General features: G+C 45.4%; 1 protein-coding gene and 1 pseudogene across 1 annotated transcript; both read right to left on the reverse strand.

The window, feature by feature from the left end:
• Positions 1 to 11,946: 11,946 nt before the first annotated feature.
• LOC147459442 (uncharacterized) lies at positions 11,947 to 12,561 on the reverse strand (annotated as a pseudogene).
• A 198-nt stretch (positions 12,562 to 12,759) lies between these two features.
• Positions 12,760 to 13,467, reverse strand: LOC147459443 (uncharacterized). The gene has a single exon (XM_086510719.1). It carries the CDS (start codon positions 13,465 to 13,467, stop codon positions 12,760 to 12,762), a length of 708 nt encoding a protein of 235 aa, XP_086366845.1.
• Positions 13,468 to 16,007: the final 2,540 nt, after the last annotated feature.

The raw sequence follows: 16,007 nt of genomic DNA on the forward strand, positions 1-16,007 counted from the left end.
AATTATTCAGTGACAGAAAGAGAATGTTTAGGGATGATCTATTTAGTGTAAAAATTCTGGCATTATCTGTTGGGCCATTGATTTTTCTTTCATGTGGATCACTCGGCTCTTTTATATCTGGTGCGCCAGCAGAACTTGACAAGCAGGTTGGCCAGATGGGTGCTCTTGTTGTAAGAATTCGATTTTGAGGTCATACATCGTTTAGGAGCCCAGCATGCGATGGCTGACTACCTATCCGTTAGATTCCGGTGAGCCGCCGACGGGGGTCGCTGATGAATTTTCGGATGCGTCTCTATTTTTAACTGGAGCTATTGCGAATGATATGACAGTTACGCAACAACCAAGGGCCATACCCAGCATTCCATGGACTTGGTATGAAGAGATGTTTCATTTTCTCGACAGTGGAGAAATGCCTTCATTCTTGTCAAGTCATCATAGGAAACGGATGGCTATCAAAAGCAAGAATTTTAAGATTATTATGCGAAAGCTCTATTATCGCACGGTTGTAGAGGTCTTGCTCCGATGTGTTCTACCACAAGAACAAGAAGCGGTTTTGGAGGAAGTCCATACTGGCATTGCAAGGGGCCATTTTGCAGCCTTGATCATGGCTAGGAAAGTTCTACAATCAGGATTATGGTGGCCTACATTGTTTCAGGATGCGAGAATTTATGTGCAACAGTGTGATGTATGTCAGCGGTTGGGACAACCCACTAAAATGTCCAGAATGCCTTTTCAGCCAGTATTGCCTTTGGAACCTTTTCAAACGTGGGGATTGGATTTTATTGGGCCTTTTAAACCAGTGGCAGCTCACACGGATAATAAGTATATTTTGACAGCCACGGATTACGCTACCAAATGGGTGGAGGCATGGCCTTTGAAAAATAATACTGTAGTTTCTGTGGCTGGGTGCTTATATAAGGATGTTTTTTTCTAGATATGGTTGCCTTATTGAGCTGGTAGTGATCGGGGTAGCCATTTTTTGAATAAGGTGATGGAGAGAATACTACGGTTTTACTTTGTATTGCATAGGAAATCTTCTCCATATTACACACATGCAAATGTACAGACATACTCCACTAATAAGAAATTGGTTCGTATTCTAACAAAGTTAGTGAATATGCATAGAACTGATTGGGATGTGAAACTTCCTTCAGCATTATGGGCTTATCGGACAGCTTATAAAGTGGCAACATGATTGACTCCTTTCAAATTGGCATTTGGTATGGAAGCAATTACCCCAGTGGAGCATGTGCTTTCGAGTTTGCGGATGCTGATTGCGGGTAAGCTTCTTTCGGAAGATTCCGTAATTTATCGATTGGATGTTTTTCAAGAATTAGATGAAGAGCGAAAGAAATGGCTGGATTGCCCTAAAGCACGACAATTTTTACGGGGACAGTTGGTCCTGTTATTTAATTCTCGTCTTGGCAAGATGCCTGGGAAGCTAAAATTACGATGGTCTGGACCATTCTTGATTTTTAAAGCATGCGGGCCCACTTCTTTTTACTTGGCGGATTTGCAGGAGGAGGTGATTTCTGTGCCGGTGAATGGATTTTGATTACACCATTATTTTTCACCTACCTCGATTTAGTGTCCCTTTGCTATGCTACATGAGCCGAAAACCACCTTAATCATGATTGTGAATTCTTTTGCATGCAATCTTCGAAAGCGGGAAAAGGGCAATGATGATTGCGACACCGTAGCACACCCTATTTTGAGAACTCTTTGTGAGGGGTTTAGTGCATGCAGTCAATATTTTATACTAACCTCACGTTTTTTGCATCACGCTCGCAAGTTGCTCCTACCTCATTTCTCGCTGCTTCTGTGTCTCTTCGCCACCATGACAGCTTCTCTGTTGCAATGCATCCCCTTCACTCCATTGCAGCAGCTAGCGCTTCGCAGAGTGGCTGCTTTGCTACAAGATTTTTGTCTGCGAGTGTTTGCCAACCTGGATTGGCAAGGAATACCTGTCCACCCGCAGGCCACAGCGTTGATTGAGCACCTCGCTACTGGGGACATGGTACAGATTAATAACCAGCAAATCCAGCTGACAGCCGAGAGAATTTCAAGATGTTGTTGTTTACCCATTGATGGTGTGGTGCGAGCATCACATGTGATCCCTGCTGCAGAGACTGAACAAGAGTTTGGCTTGAAAGTTAAAGGAGAGTACAAGCTTTCAGGGCTTACAGATACATCGATAAGGGATGTCTATAGCTGGTTTCTTGAGGCAATTTGGCTGCAAGCCAAAACTTACACAATCTCGGACAAAGCACAAAAAGTTTTGCATTCGTCCAACTTTGGGCTAGTCGCGTTTTCGGGGGATAATTGTGCGAAAGGTGAGCCAGGAAGGCACCGGCCCCTAGCTGTGAGAGGTGCGGAAAAAAAGGTACAGCAGACGCGATTACCAACACAACAGTATTCAAAGCAAACAGTTCGTCTTATTCCAGTTAATCAACAGAATCCATATTTAATCATTCACTAATGAAGCTTTAATGCTCTTTACAAGAAGAAACCTGACTTAATCCAAGTGCTAATCATGAATTTAACAAGACTTGATTTGTCCCGCCTTCTGCTTCTTTCCGTTAAGGCACATGAGTTTTCCTTTCAATGGTCGTCCGCTTTGGCTTCTGCTTCCCAATTCAAATGGTTAATGGTGGCTTAAAGTTTTGGCCTTGCTGAGGAAATTGGTTTAGAAACGGAATTAGAGATCAAGCTTAACTTATGAGAGCAAGGGCTTTGGATTCAAGAGATTAGGCTTGAATTCGAGAGCTTGGCTTATGGCTTAGGATTCAAGGCTCGAGGGTTAGGGAGCTTGTGAACAACTAATGAGAGATTAGAGGAATCAAGAGGATCTTGAATACCTTTCATTAGGCTTGGATGGCATATCTCCTTAAGAGTCGGTTAGTGGGAGCTTAAGGGATTGAGCTTGAGGTTCATGAGATTAAGGAGTGCTTAAGGGATTAGGAGCTTTAGTGAGTGCTTAGAAGATAATCCGAGCGGTTTATGAGGAGGATTAGCTTAAGAGCCTCGAGCTTACGAGGCCGGCTTGGCCTTTGTTGATTCCGGAGAGAGATAAAGAGAGCTTACTTGTGAGGTTAATCTGATGGTAATAAGAGCTTCGGAGCTTCTCTCCAAAGAGCTTTCCCAAGAATGATGATTCCTTGGTTAATGAATCTTCAGAGCTTTTTTCTTCCTTCCTTTCGCCAAGAGAGTTCTTCGAAAAGAGGAGAGCTTAAGAATCCCCGATTAAGAACCTAAGAGCTTAAGCTTTTATTTTCTTCCGGATAGAGAGAGCTTTGGAAGAACGAGTTCCTGAGGCCTTGGCTTCGAGAGCCTTCCTTCCCCGAGAGGAACTCAACCCCCAAGATGCTGATGAGGAATCCCCAAGAGCCATTCCCCTTTTGCATGGGCCTCCCTATTTTTAGCCATCCCATTAGCGATGTCGCTTATGGGACGGGCTGCTTAATGATGTGGCAGGCTTAAACTTCGACCGACGAGAAATCAACCGGGAACGAGACCGAAATGGTGCGCCAGGGCAAGCTGAGCATTTTTCATTTTATCGGCATCATCTCCTGCCCCTTCTATTGCCTCGCGCGAGCTTACCTTCCCCTCTATTCGTTGCCGCCACGACCAGGCTCGCCATTTTCTTTCTTTGCTTCACATTAGGTTTTAAAACAAACCTCCTTCATTAACTTAATGGGCGGCTATTGAGAAGGCCTTTGGGCGGCCAGCCTTTGTAAAGGGCTTCACATTTGGCATACAAATTGGCCATGCAAAGCTTCGGGTTCATGTCCGATACACATGTCGGCCAAGGCTTTTCCAGGCTTCTTCATTGGCGGCCTTAGTCATCGTAAGGGAATCACATTTGGCATAAATATCGGCAAAGACATTTTCAAGCACAACATTTCTCTCCCTCGACCAAAGCAGTGCCTATCATGACAATATCATCGTGAATTTTATTGCTCAGTTTAGTGTTGCAAACCTTGCCGCAAGCCATTAAGATGCAAGTGTAGGTGATTACTTTTGACAAAAAACCCTCGACTTCGTATCCGCTTAAGCCATAACTGTGTTGGGAATTTCCTGCTATAAGCAAACTCCTGTAAATAATTCTTGTCAGGCTCAACATATCAACCAAACCATTACTGCATGACGTCTGGAAACTTGGTCAATGTTAAAAATTCCTAGATAGCACTTCGATCGAGCCGACCAGGGCGGTTTGAACCCGCCCCCCGGTGAATATTTACCGGCCAATATCTTGGTAACCGGAACTCTGATCACTGATTTGAAAAGACCGACGCGCTCCACAAAGTGAGCACTTCAGCCCGATGCATTCATTTCATTTTTGCCCGCTCAGCTGCAGTTGCCCAATCCGGTACAGATCTGGTATTACTCAACTTAAAGTTGTCATAACTTCTTACCCGAAGCTTCGATTGACAAGCCGTAAACACAGGCATGTAGAGCTTTTTGAGTACTTCAACTTGGATTAATATAATCCCAGCTATGACCACTTCAAGCATACTCACTCTTTCAGCTTAAAATTGGCTTGTTAGCAAGCCCTTATGGTAGCCAGGACATCACTGACATAAGAATGAGGAATAATATCCAAATCCAGCCACATTTGGCACATTGTGCAAGAAAATAAAAAATCCTGTGCAATTTATGCAGTATCCGGGATGATTTAGCATCATCACCCCCTCTAGCTTCACAGCCATCACGAAAAATCTTAGGACTTTCTGGACCTGTATCATCAGATAGATTTTTACCTGGCTCTTGAGGTTGATAATGAATACTAGCTTTGTCCTGAAAATCTTCATCCATAACATCTTTGAGAAAATCATCCTTGGAAGTCTCTACATTCTTCAAATCTATAGGAGTTGGCTCCTCTTGCAGCCCATAAATAAGCATAGATGTACAATCCATGTCAATATCCTTCTCACAATCAACATGATGTAGGCAATCTTCAATATCGCCCTCTGCTTCCTCATCTGCATCCATGCTACTTAGCAAGCCATTATTACTTTGAAAAGGTTCATCAGACACCCCCTCTGAAGGGGTACATGCATCACAAAGCTGAGCTATACTGCTATAACCTTCTCCTTCAGATTGGGTCAAAAAATCTTCAATTATAGAATTTGCTTCTGTGATAAGAGATTCAGAAAACATATTGCCATAAATAACCATAAGCTCACTGGTTTTGTCAGGTACATCCTGTGTTAGTTTCATAGCCTCGGCCTCTTCAGCAGCTATAATAGATTTGTTTGTGCAATCATCCATAATAAATATGCTGCTCTGTTCAGCTATAGTTCCGATAGAACCATTAGATTCTTTTAGTGGCTCATCTTTTTGATAAACTTGTTGAGAGCATCCCATGCCAAGGTCAGTAGCTTGAAAATTTTTTGTTGTACAATCTAGCTCTTCACTAGAACCATTATTCGAAGTAACTTCCATGCGAGAAATCTTCAAACAAAATTCATACACTTGTGTTTCAGCAGTAAATTCATCATGTACCTTTGCTTGGTTGCTCAAAATATGGTCCTTTGAAGTTGAATCTGCTTCTTCCAAAGCTGTATTTTCCTTGGCTTGACTTCTTGCAAAAATATGGTCCCAAAATTGATCATAATTAAGGAACTTCATATGATCACCTTCTTCTTTATAGAAAACAATCTGGCTTCGTTCATTAATCTCCTTCATTGATAAGTTGAAATAAATCGATAATTTTTGAGCTTTCATGAACAAAACCATCTGCAAAATAGTCCCACTCTGTGGGGTATGTCTTGGCCAGTTCTTGTACCTTATCTTTAAACTCGGAGGTTACAACTTCTTCAAAGGTTGAAATCATTCGATCTTCTGGAATTCCTCGGATCTTCATCTCCGCTTTATAACATGCAAGGAGTCCATCTGGATCACGCCCTTGAAAAATTCCACACTGCTCATGCACAGCATCAAGTGCCATCTCCACTGCATCATCAAGCTGCTTTTTCATCTTCATAGCTTTTACTTCTTGTAAACACCTCTGAACTAAGCCCAACATTTTGGGCAGATCTGCTGTTGCTAGATTTTTATCAAATCTATTCAGCTTGTAATCTTCAATAAATTTCTTCAATTCTGCTGGAATCTCCATCCTGACCTCCCACCCCGGCTCGTTTCACGTCGGGTTCATCAAGAATGTCGGGGGATAAGTATGCGAAAGGTGAGCCGGGAAGGCATCGGGCCCTTGGCTGTGAGAGGTGAGGGAAAAAAGGTACAGCAGACGCGATTACCAACACAACAGTATTCAAAGCAAACAGTTCGCCTAATTCTAGTTAATCTACAGAATCCATATTAAATCATTCACTAATGAAGCTTAAATGCTCTTTACAAGAAGAAACCTGACTTAATCCAGGTGCTAATCAAGAATTTAACAAGACTTGATTTGTCCCGTCTTCTGCTTCTTTCCGTTAAGGCACAGGAGTTTTCCTTTCAATGGTCGTCCGCTTTGGCTTCTGCTTCCCGATTCAAATGGTTAATGATGGCTTAAAGTTTTGGCTTGGCTGAGGAAATTGGTTTAGAAACGGAATTAGAGATCAAGCTTAGCTTATGAGAGCAAGGGCTTTGGCTTCAAGAGAATAGGCTTGAATTCAAGAGCTTGGCTCATGGCTTAGGATTCGAGGCTCGAGGGTTAGAGAGCTTGTGAACAGGTAAAGAGAGATTAGAGAAATCAAGAGGATCTTGAATACCTTTCATTAGGCTTGGATGGCATATCTCCTTAAGAGTCGGTTAGTGGGAGCTTAAGGGATTGAGCTTGAGGTTCATGAGATTAAGGAGTGCTTAAGGGATTAAGAGCTTTAGTGAGTGCTTAGAAGATAATCCAAGCTGTTTATGAAGAGGATTAGCTTAAGAGCCTCGAGCTTACGAGGCCGGCTTGGCCTTTGTTGATTCCGGAGAGAGATAAAGAGAGCTTACTTGTGAGGTTAATCTGATGGTAATAAGAGCTTCAGAGCTTCTCTCCAAAGAGCTTTCCCAAGAATGATGATTCCTTGGTTAATGAATCTTCAGAGCTTTTGTTTTCCTTCCTTCTGCCAAGAGAGTTCTTCGAAAAGAGGAGAGCTTAAGAATCCCCGATTAAGAACCTAAGAGCTTAAGCTTTTATTTTCTTCCGGATAGAGAGAGCTTTGGAAGAACGAGTTCCCGAGGCCTTGGCTTCGAGAGCCTTCCTTCCCCGAGAGGAACTCAACCCCCAAGATGCTGATGGTGAATCCCCAAGAGCCGTTCCCCTTTTGCATGGGCCTCCCTATTTTTAGCCATCCCATTAACGATATCGCTAATGGGACGGGATGCTTAATGATGTGGCAGGCTTAAACTTTGACCGGCGCGAAATCAAGCGGGAACGTGACCGAAATGGTGCGCCAGGGCAAGCTAAACATTTTTCATTTCATCGGCATCATCTCCTGGACCTTCTATTGCCTCGCGCGAGCTTACCTTCCCCTCTGTTCGTTGCCACCACAACCAAGCTCGCCATTTTCTTTCTTTGCTTCACATTAGGTTTTAAAACAAACCTCCTTCATTAACTTAATGGGCGGCCATCGAGAAGGCCTTTGGGCGGCCGGTCTTTGTAAAGGGCTTCACATTTGGCATACAAATCGGCCTTGCAAAGCTTCGGGTTCGTGTCCGATACACATGTCGGCCAAGGCTTTGCCAGGCTTCTTCATTGGCGGCCTTAGTCATCGTAAGGAAATCACATTTGGCATAAATATCGGCAAAGACATTGTCAAGCACAACATTTCTCCCCCCGGCCAAAGCAGTGCCTATCACGACAATATCATCGTGAATTTTATTGCTCAGTTTAGTGTTGTAGACCTTGCCGCAAGCCATTAAGATGCAAGTGTAGGTGATTACTTTTGACAAAAAACCCTCGACTTCGTATCCGCTTAAGCCATAGTTGTGTTGGGAATTTCCTGCTATAAGCAAACTCCAGTAAATAATTCTTGTCAGGATCAACATATCAACCAAACCATTGCTGCATGACATCCCAAAACTTGGTCAATGTCAAAAATTCCCAGATAGCACTTCGATCAGCCGACCAGTGCGGTTTGAACCGGGCCCCTGTGAACATTTACCGGCCAATATCTTGGTAATCGGAACTCCGATCACTGATCTGAAAAGACCAACGCGCTTCACAAAGTAAGCACTTCAGCCCGACGCATTCATTTCATTTTTGCCCTCTCAGCTGCAGTTGCCCAATTCGGTACAGATCTGGTATTGACTCAAATTAAAGTTGTCATAACTTCTTACTCGTAGCTTCGATTGACGAGTCGTAAAGACAGGCATGTAGAGATTTTTGAGTACTTCAACTTGGATTAATAAAATCCCAGCTATGACCACTTCAAGCATACTCACTTTAGCATTACCAAGACATCTTCTGACCTTCAGAGGTGCATCTGGTACACTTTCAACTTAAAATTGGCTTGTTAGCAAGCCCTTATGACTGCTGATTAACCATGGAGGATTCAAATACTCTTGATCGGCATTCCTTTGCTCATTTTCTTGTCATGGGAGCGGAGCGGCACAATAGTGTGGGCAATGATTGTCAAAGAGAGGTTGCTTGCAGAGTGCCAACGAGTCGTAGCACAGATGGAGAAAAACACCCCAACAAACACGAAAGTCGGCGAGCTATTGACGCTGGTGTTTCCATTGAGAGAAGTTTTTCCTCACTGTGTGCCCTCTGTGTCATTTTGAAGATGATAGATTTGTAGTACGGGGTACTGCAATACCCCTACCACAAACTCAGAGTCAGGAAGTGCTAGATGTGCGGGTGACTCAAACTCCTGCTCCTATTGTGGATATGCCTGGAACATCGACTGCAGTGGTAGCCTCTAGTGCACAGGAGATGTCCACTACCGGAACATCGAGCCGGAAGCGAGGTTGGCAGGAAACCTTGTTTTCCACACCACCTCCTGCTTCGACATCCACACTGCCAGAGGATTCTGTTGCTGCATGGTGGAGATGTAGAATGCAGGAAAGGGCAGCAACCTCTACTTCGGCTGGGACTGGCTCTGCGGGTGCGGACACTTCCTCGCAGCCAGGTATTTCTGGAATCACTAACACATCAGCTTCGACGGAAGGTACCCTTCCCGCACTTATGCCCTGGGAGGCGACGACCGCAAATCCCTCTGACCAACTCCAGGCGTGTGGCACTTTTCTGCAGCGGCTTGCGGAGTCTATTTGTGTCGCCTGGCCAGTTCCCGCAACCGAGGCACGAGTCACAGAGCTGGAAACGTAGGTAACGGCTTTGCAAGCTAGCATCGCCACTTTAATAAATAAAAATGTGGAATTATCTACGGAAGCTCGAAGACAAACTAAAGAAATACAGGCACTCAAGGGGGCTAATTCTGCAGTTGCGGCTTCTATTCAAGATGAATTGCTCCAATTGCGAACGCAGAATAGCCTTGCCACTTATTTAGCATCTCATCCGGGTGATGTGATGATCAGTACAAATGACCTGGATTCCTTAAGAGTGGAGATGTAACAGGACCTCCATAGTTTTTTGGAGAATCAACTACAGAGTTGGAGAACAAGGCTGACTGCTGAGGTGATAGCGCAGCAACCAACTCAGTAAGTTGTGATGAGACAACCTGAGCCATCGAACACTGACAAAGGTAAGAATGTTGTTCCACAAGGTTTTGATATTGCTGATTGGGCGCAAGCTACAGAAAATTGTGCTGAGGCCCAGACTCATGTCTCTCGCTTGCAGTGAGTGATACATCGTCTTCGTAAGGAGCGGCGCAAGTTATGTTTTTGGGTGGAGACTTTGGTGCATTCCTTCTCCTTCAGTCTTCCACCATGTCCTCCATTTTGGCATTCACTAAATAGATATCTCGATATTATCCTCTGCATACGCCTCTTGCTCCTTTGCCGCAGGTGCTGGAGAGGGGGAAACGTGAAAACCACCAGCACACTGTATGCTCGCCTCTCTATAGCCCAGTGATCTCATAGCACCCCTATCCCCTATTTGACACACACCTTGACTCACAACCTAGCAACGACTATTGTCCAAGCCCATGCCCGACCTTATACCCTTAAGTGTATATGATCCACAACCAAGCCTATCAACATGAATTTACTTTTTTTGGACCCCGACCCCTCAAAGCACCATATATTCACATATAAGCAATCACGACAAGCAACCTTGAACCCTTCAAACACCTCAAAGCTATTGGTAGACTCAAGCCTACTCAATTTTTTACCCTCAAGGCATTTATAGAGCCATATACGGAATCCCCACACACTTCAGACATCCAAGCTTTACACCCTTTGCATTCCAGTTCATCACCCAAAACCACTCGGATACATGACAACACACATATAGACTCATATGAAAGCGAGAGAGAAAATGATATATATCAAACAGTGAGCATGTGAAGATTAAAGCTAGCTTGATGAAACTAGATTAGGTATAATGATGGATCTCACTGAAAAAAACCTTCACTGGCATAACATCTTGTAAGTTTATGGTGAAATATGAGCGAGAGCGTGTGTATGGATGCCCTCGTTTCTCATGGCGGACCTCCTCCTCACGACCCTTGGCGGCCCTGTCTAATTGCCGCAAGCAGCGCCCTCCTTTATGGCGACTCCTCCTCCCCCTGTAACCCTCGGCCAAACTGCCCTTGACCATGCGACTTCAACAAGTCAGCCTTGCAAAAATTGGCCTGCCTATCTCCTGTTCAGCTGCGCCACCTCGTGGCCCCTCCTCCTCCTCTGCTGTCCAGTGCTCCTACGAGCCCTCCTCTCCTCGTTCACGCCATCACTGGCGGCCTACCTCAGGCTGCACCACCACGTGACTGGCGGCCTCTGGTTTTTTTCCTGTTTCACGCCATCAGTGGCTCCTCTTCATGCAGCCACCCCACCACACAGGCTCTCCTCCCTGCTGGGCCAATAGCGACCTCGCTATTGGTCGCTCCCTCTATCAAGTGGCCTCCCCCCTTCATGCCACTGTCGTGGCCCTTTTGTATTCACCTGACGGGCTTGCCTTATGCAACTGGCCGTGCCCTCTCCTTGCTTTTTATGGCACGCCACCTCAACGGGCTCCTCTCGCTCTGCATGGCGCCAACACCTGGCTTGCTTTCCCTCTGCACTGGTCGTCGACTGCAGCAACCCATTTTTTAAAATTAAATTAATAGCTTCACAAAGCTTTTCGGCTTGGCCCCCTTGCACACGCCAAACATAGCCACCTTCAGTCGTACTGTGAGTGAATGCACATACCAGAGTATACCAACTGAAGGCAACCACATTGAGAACGGCCTGGCTACCATGGCCGTTGACAAACTGGAGCTGAGCTACTAGCCCTTGAATTTCAAGAATTGAAAGAGGTTCGAAATCGTCGGAATGGTGCCCTCATTTTGCAACACTATAGCATGAACTCACAGAGGTACCCATCAATCTTCTCAATACCTTTGAGCCTCCCGATCAATGGTGTCGAAAGCTATTTGAGCCCTACCATACGCCATATCTAACACACACATCCTGGCCAGTAGTGTATCCTGCAGACATCCCGCACAAAATCCCATAGCATAAACTTCATGGCACTTGCATCCAGCACCCCTTGCCTTATTCCCAACCTTGGGATATAAGCATATGCTCCTGCCTCCTGCAATAGCAAAAACCCTCACAGCTCCTGCTAGCAAATGCTCCATCCCGATGTACCTGACCCCTAGCACCATCAAATACCTGCTCAAGGTCCTTGCCATTTGCCTGCCAACTGCCATGCCTCGACTTCCTGCACTTCCATGGATTGACACAGTTTGGCTGTACCATCATTGCCCACCCCCTCGTTGAGCATAACCACCGTACTATTTAGGTAAAATAAGTATGTATAGAGAGAATGATATAAAATAGAGCTACAGATTGCATAAGAAAAATGATAGTGGTTAGATGAATAGGTGAGATATAGAGAGAAGAGCATCTGCTACTGCATCACCCGCCACGGTCAAATGGAAAGCCATAGGCTCTCCCAAGCATAGTGTAAACTCCACCTGGATAAAAAATATGGCTTTGATCATCACCATCCAGCTGTAACACAAATACTCGCCATCCCTGCTTTGCACTTGTAACTTTGTCAATCAACCAGTCATGTAGACCTTCATAGCAACACCCTTCAAAAAGTTGTATACATGGACCATCTTTACGCCCCAAACACACCTGCACCTCCTGGAAAGCCTTTGCATCACATGTCTCCCCGCCAATGGTTAGGGAGCTCTCCATAGCTTCATCGTCTTTGAAAAACACAACCTGTAGCAAGAGGCATAGTGGTGCTTGCATAGCAAGCTTTATCAACAAATCCATCAACAACATGGCACCAACCTGCGGCATCCAATCATCCAAAGCAAATACTAGCAAAACCTCATATGTAGGCTCCTCAAGTGGTAATGGAGCAGGCACACAACCTCACATATCCTGTATCCTCGCCATAGCTCTAGCAACCAAAACCTGCGATTCGACATCTATATCGACCACCGGCTCATCGAATCCCCAATCATCTTCATCAAGACATTCCTCTTCAGTCAGCATGGCCTGACCATCACAAGGCATGAGAGAGGGTTGCCCAACCCCCCGGTCTTCGCAAATTGGCTCTTCACCTGCAATCTGCTATTCTTTGACCAAATTATCGACAAACATAACATCATAGGTCTCATACCTTGAGAAACCATACTCCGTTTCCCCTGTGCTATCCATATCCAAGGCACTGCTATAGTTCGAACACAGCTCGGCTTTCTCCACAAAGCTCACTCACTTTGGCACTTCAGCTATCTTCTCCCCTGCTTCTTTTTCGGAACGCACTTGGTCAATTAGCACATCAGGCGCTACTCGGTAGACTCCTCTCTGCAACTGCTGAACCCTGGTTGGCACTTCTTCTACCTCTTCTATCCTGGCAATAGCTTCACGTGCCTTGATTACATGCATATCAACAAAAAAAGGAGCCTTTATCTCTTGATGCTCATTGATCTGCATGGGCCTAGGTCCTCTGGCCATCGTGACTGCCGACTGTAGCAATCCTGCTTCCATCTTCTTCTTCATCTTTTGGCTCTTTGCTCTGGCAACTTTGACGGCTTCGTCATAAGTGCTTGAATCTTCATAATCGACTCTCTCACGAACATAGGGATGCAAGCAAGATATTATAAACCTTTCAAGCTTCAAATATCCCGCATTGGTTGTTTGGGTAGCAGCCACCAAATCCCCCCAAAAAGCTTCAAATTCAGCAACAAAAGCATCAAAATTGGCACTTACATCCTGCTGCAAACCTTTAATCTTTGCATCTGCCTCCGAAGCCGACATCCCCTTTCTATACCTTTGTAGAAATTGCTCTCGAAATTCGATCCAATTCTGCTTATGCAGATCTTCTAAGCCATCAAACCAAGCTTTTGCTTTACCTCGCAACACCAAAGGTAGAGTTTGGAGCTTTGCTTCATCACCTGGCATCCGCAGTACTGTCAGCATAAATAGCTCAAAATCCGCTATCCAATCGTCAGCATCTCCATCTCCTTTGAACACTGGACCAAACTCCTACTTCATTTTGACTCACGAGCACCTCATTAGGAAGCAATCAGTGGGGGCACCACAAGATGGAAAGGGGAAAACGTGAAAACCACCAGCACACTGTATGCTCACCTCTCTATAGCCCAGTGATCTCATAGCACCCCTATCCCCTATTTGACACACACCTTGACTCACAACCTAGCAACGACTATTGTCCAAGCCCATGCCCGACCTACCCTTAAGTGTATATGATCCACAACCAAGCCTAATATCAACATGAATTTACTTTTTTTGACCCCCGACCCCTCAAAGCACCATATATTCACATATAAGCAATCACGACAAGCAACCTTGAACCCTTCAAACACCTCAAAGCTATTGGTAGACTCAAGCCTACTCAATTTTTTACCCTCAAGGCATTTATAGAGCCATATACGGAATCCCCACACACTTCAGACATCCAAGCTTTACACCCTTTGCATTCCAGTTCATCACCCAAAACCACTCGGATACATGACAACACACATATAGACTCATATGAAAGCGAGAGAGAAAATGATATATATCAAACAGTGAGCATGTGAAGATTAAAGCTAGCTTGATGAAACTAGATTAGGTATAATGATGGATCTCACTGAAAAAAACCTTCACTGGCATAACATCTTGTAAGTTTATGGTGAAATATGAGCGAGAGCGTGTGTATGGATGCCCTCGTTTCTCATGGCGGACCTCCTCCTCACGACCCTTGGCGGCCCTGTCTAATTGCCGCAAGCAGCGCCCTCCTTTATGGCGACTCCTCCTCCCCCTGTAACCCTCGGCCAAACTGCCCTTGACCATGCGACTTCAACAAGTCAGCCTTGCAAAAATTGGCCTGCCTATCTCCTGTTCAGCTGCGCCACCTCGTGGCCCCTCCTCCTCCTCTGCTGTCCAGTGCTCCTACGAGCCCTCCTCTCCTCGTTCACGCCATCACTGGCGGCCTACCTCAGGCTGCACCACCTCGTGACTGGCGTCCTCTGGTTTTTTTCCCGTTTCACGCCATCACTGGATCCTCTTCATGCAGCCACCCCACCACACAGACTCTCCTCCCTGCTAGGCCAATAGCGACCTCGCTATTGGTCGCTCCCTCTATCAACTGGCCTCCCCCCTTCATGCCACTGTCGTGGCCCTTTTGTATTCACCTGACGGGCTTGCCTTATGCAACTGTCCGTGCCCTCTCCTTGCTTTTTATGGCACGCCACCTCAACGGGCTCCTCTCCCTCTGCGTGGCGCCAACACCTGGCTTGCTTTCGCTTTCCCTCTGCACTGGTCGTCGACTGTAGCAACCCAATTTTTTAAATTAAATTAATAGCTTCACAAAGCTTTTCGGCTTGGACCCCTTGCACACGCCAAACATAGCCACCTTCAGTCGTACTGTGAGTGAATGCACATACCAGAGTATACCAACTGAAGGCAACCACATTGAGAACGGCCTGGCTACCATGGCCGTTGACAAACTGGAGCCGAGCTACTAGCCCTTGACTTTCAAGAATTCAAAGAGGTTCGAAACCGTCGGAATGGTGCCCTCATTTTGCAACACTGTAGCATGAACTGACAGAGGTACCCATCAATCTTCTCAATACCTTTGAGCCTCCCGATCAATGGTGTCGAAAGCCATTCGAGCCCTGCCATATGCCATATCTGACATACACATCTTGGTTAGTAGTGTATCCTGCAGACATCCCGCACAAAATCCCATAGCATAAACTTCATGGAACTTGCATCCAACACCCCTTGCCTCATTCCCAACCTTGGGATATAAGCATTGCTCCTGCCTCCTGCAATAGCAAAAACCCTCACAGCTCCTGCTAGTAGATGCTCCATCCCGATGTACTTGACCCCTAGCACCATCAAATACCTGCTCAAGGTCCTTGCCATTTGCCTGCCAACTGCCATGCCTCGACTTCCTGCACTTCCATGGATTGACACAGTTTGGCTGTACCAATGCCTCAGTCTGTTTCTTTGCCAACACAATTTATTCCAAGGGATCCTTGGACGGAGCACACGTAGATAGATCCATATCTCTTGGCTGAGGTGTATCAGGCTCATCGTGAAGATTTTCAAGGATTTGGCTACATTGACATTTCTTCCTCACTAGAACAGGTCGAAGAACAACAACTAGAACCTTCCAACTAGAGGGGCTAAGGTGTGGGTTCGTGTGTACTCCAATCAAACCTACACCTGTGGATGACAGATGTACAATCCATGATCTCAGTTTGGGTGATGAAATTGTTGCATCTGGCATATTATGCCGTGGGATGTATAAGATCAATCTGTATGACAAGTGTGGGTAGAATTTTTCAAATGTAGTTGTGGATTCAAAGGCTATTTCAAATGCAAAACTTTGGCATGCACGTTTTGGGTATCTGAATTTTTCCAGTTTGCTGCGTTTGCAAAAATTGGATAAGGTTGCTTCTTTACCGCCCCTTGAAGCACCTGTCAAACATGTTTGTGAAGGTTGTATT

This window comes from Adiantum capillus-veneris, chromosome 4 (genome assembly GCF_014529385.1).
Source record: "Adiantum capillus-veneris isolate H3 chromosome 4, ASM1452938v2, whole genome shotgun sequence".
NCBI lineage: Eukaryota > Viridiplantae > Streptophyta > Polypodiopsida > Polypodiales > Pteridaceae > Adiantum > Adiantum capillus-veneris.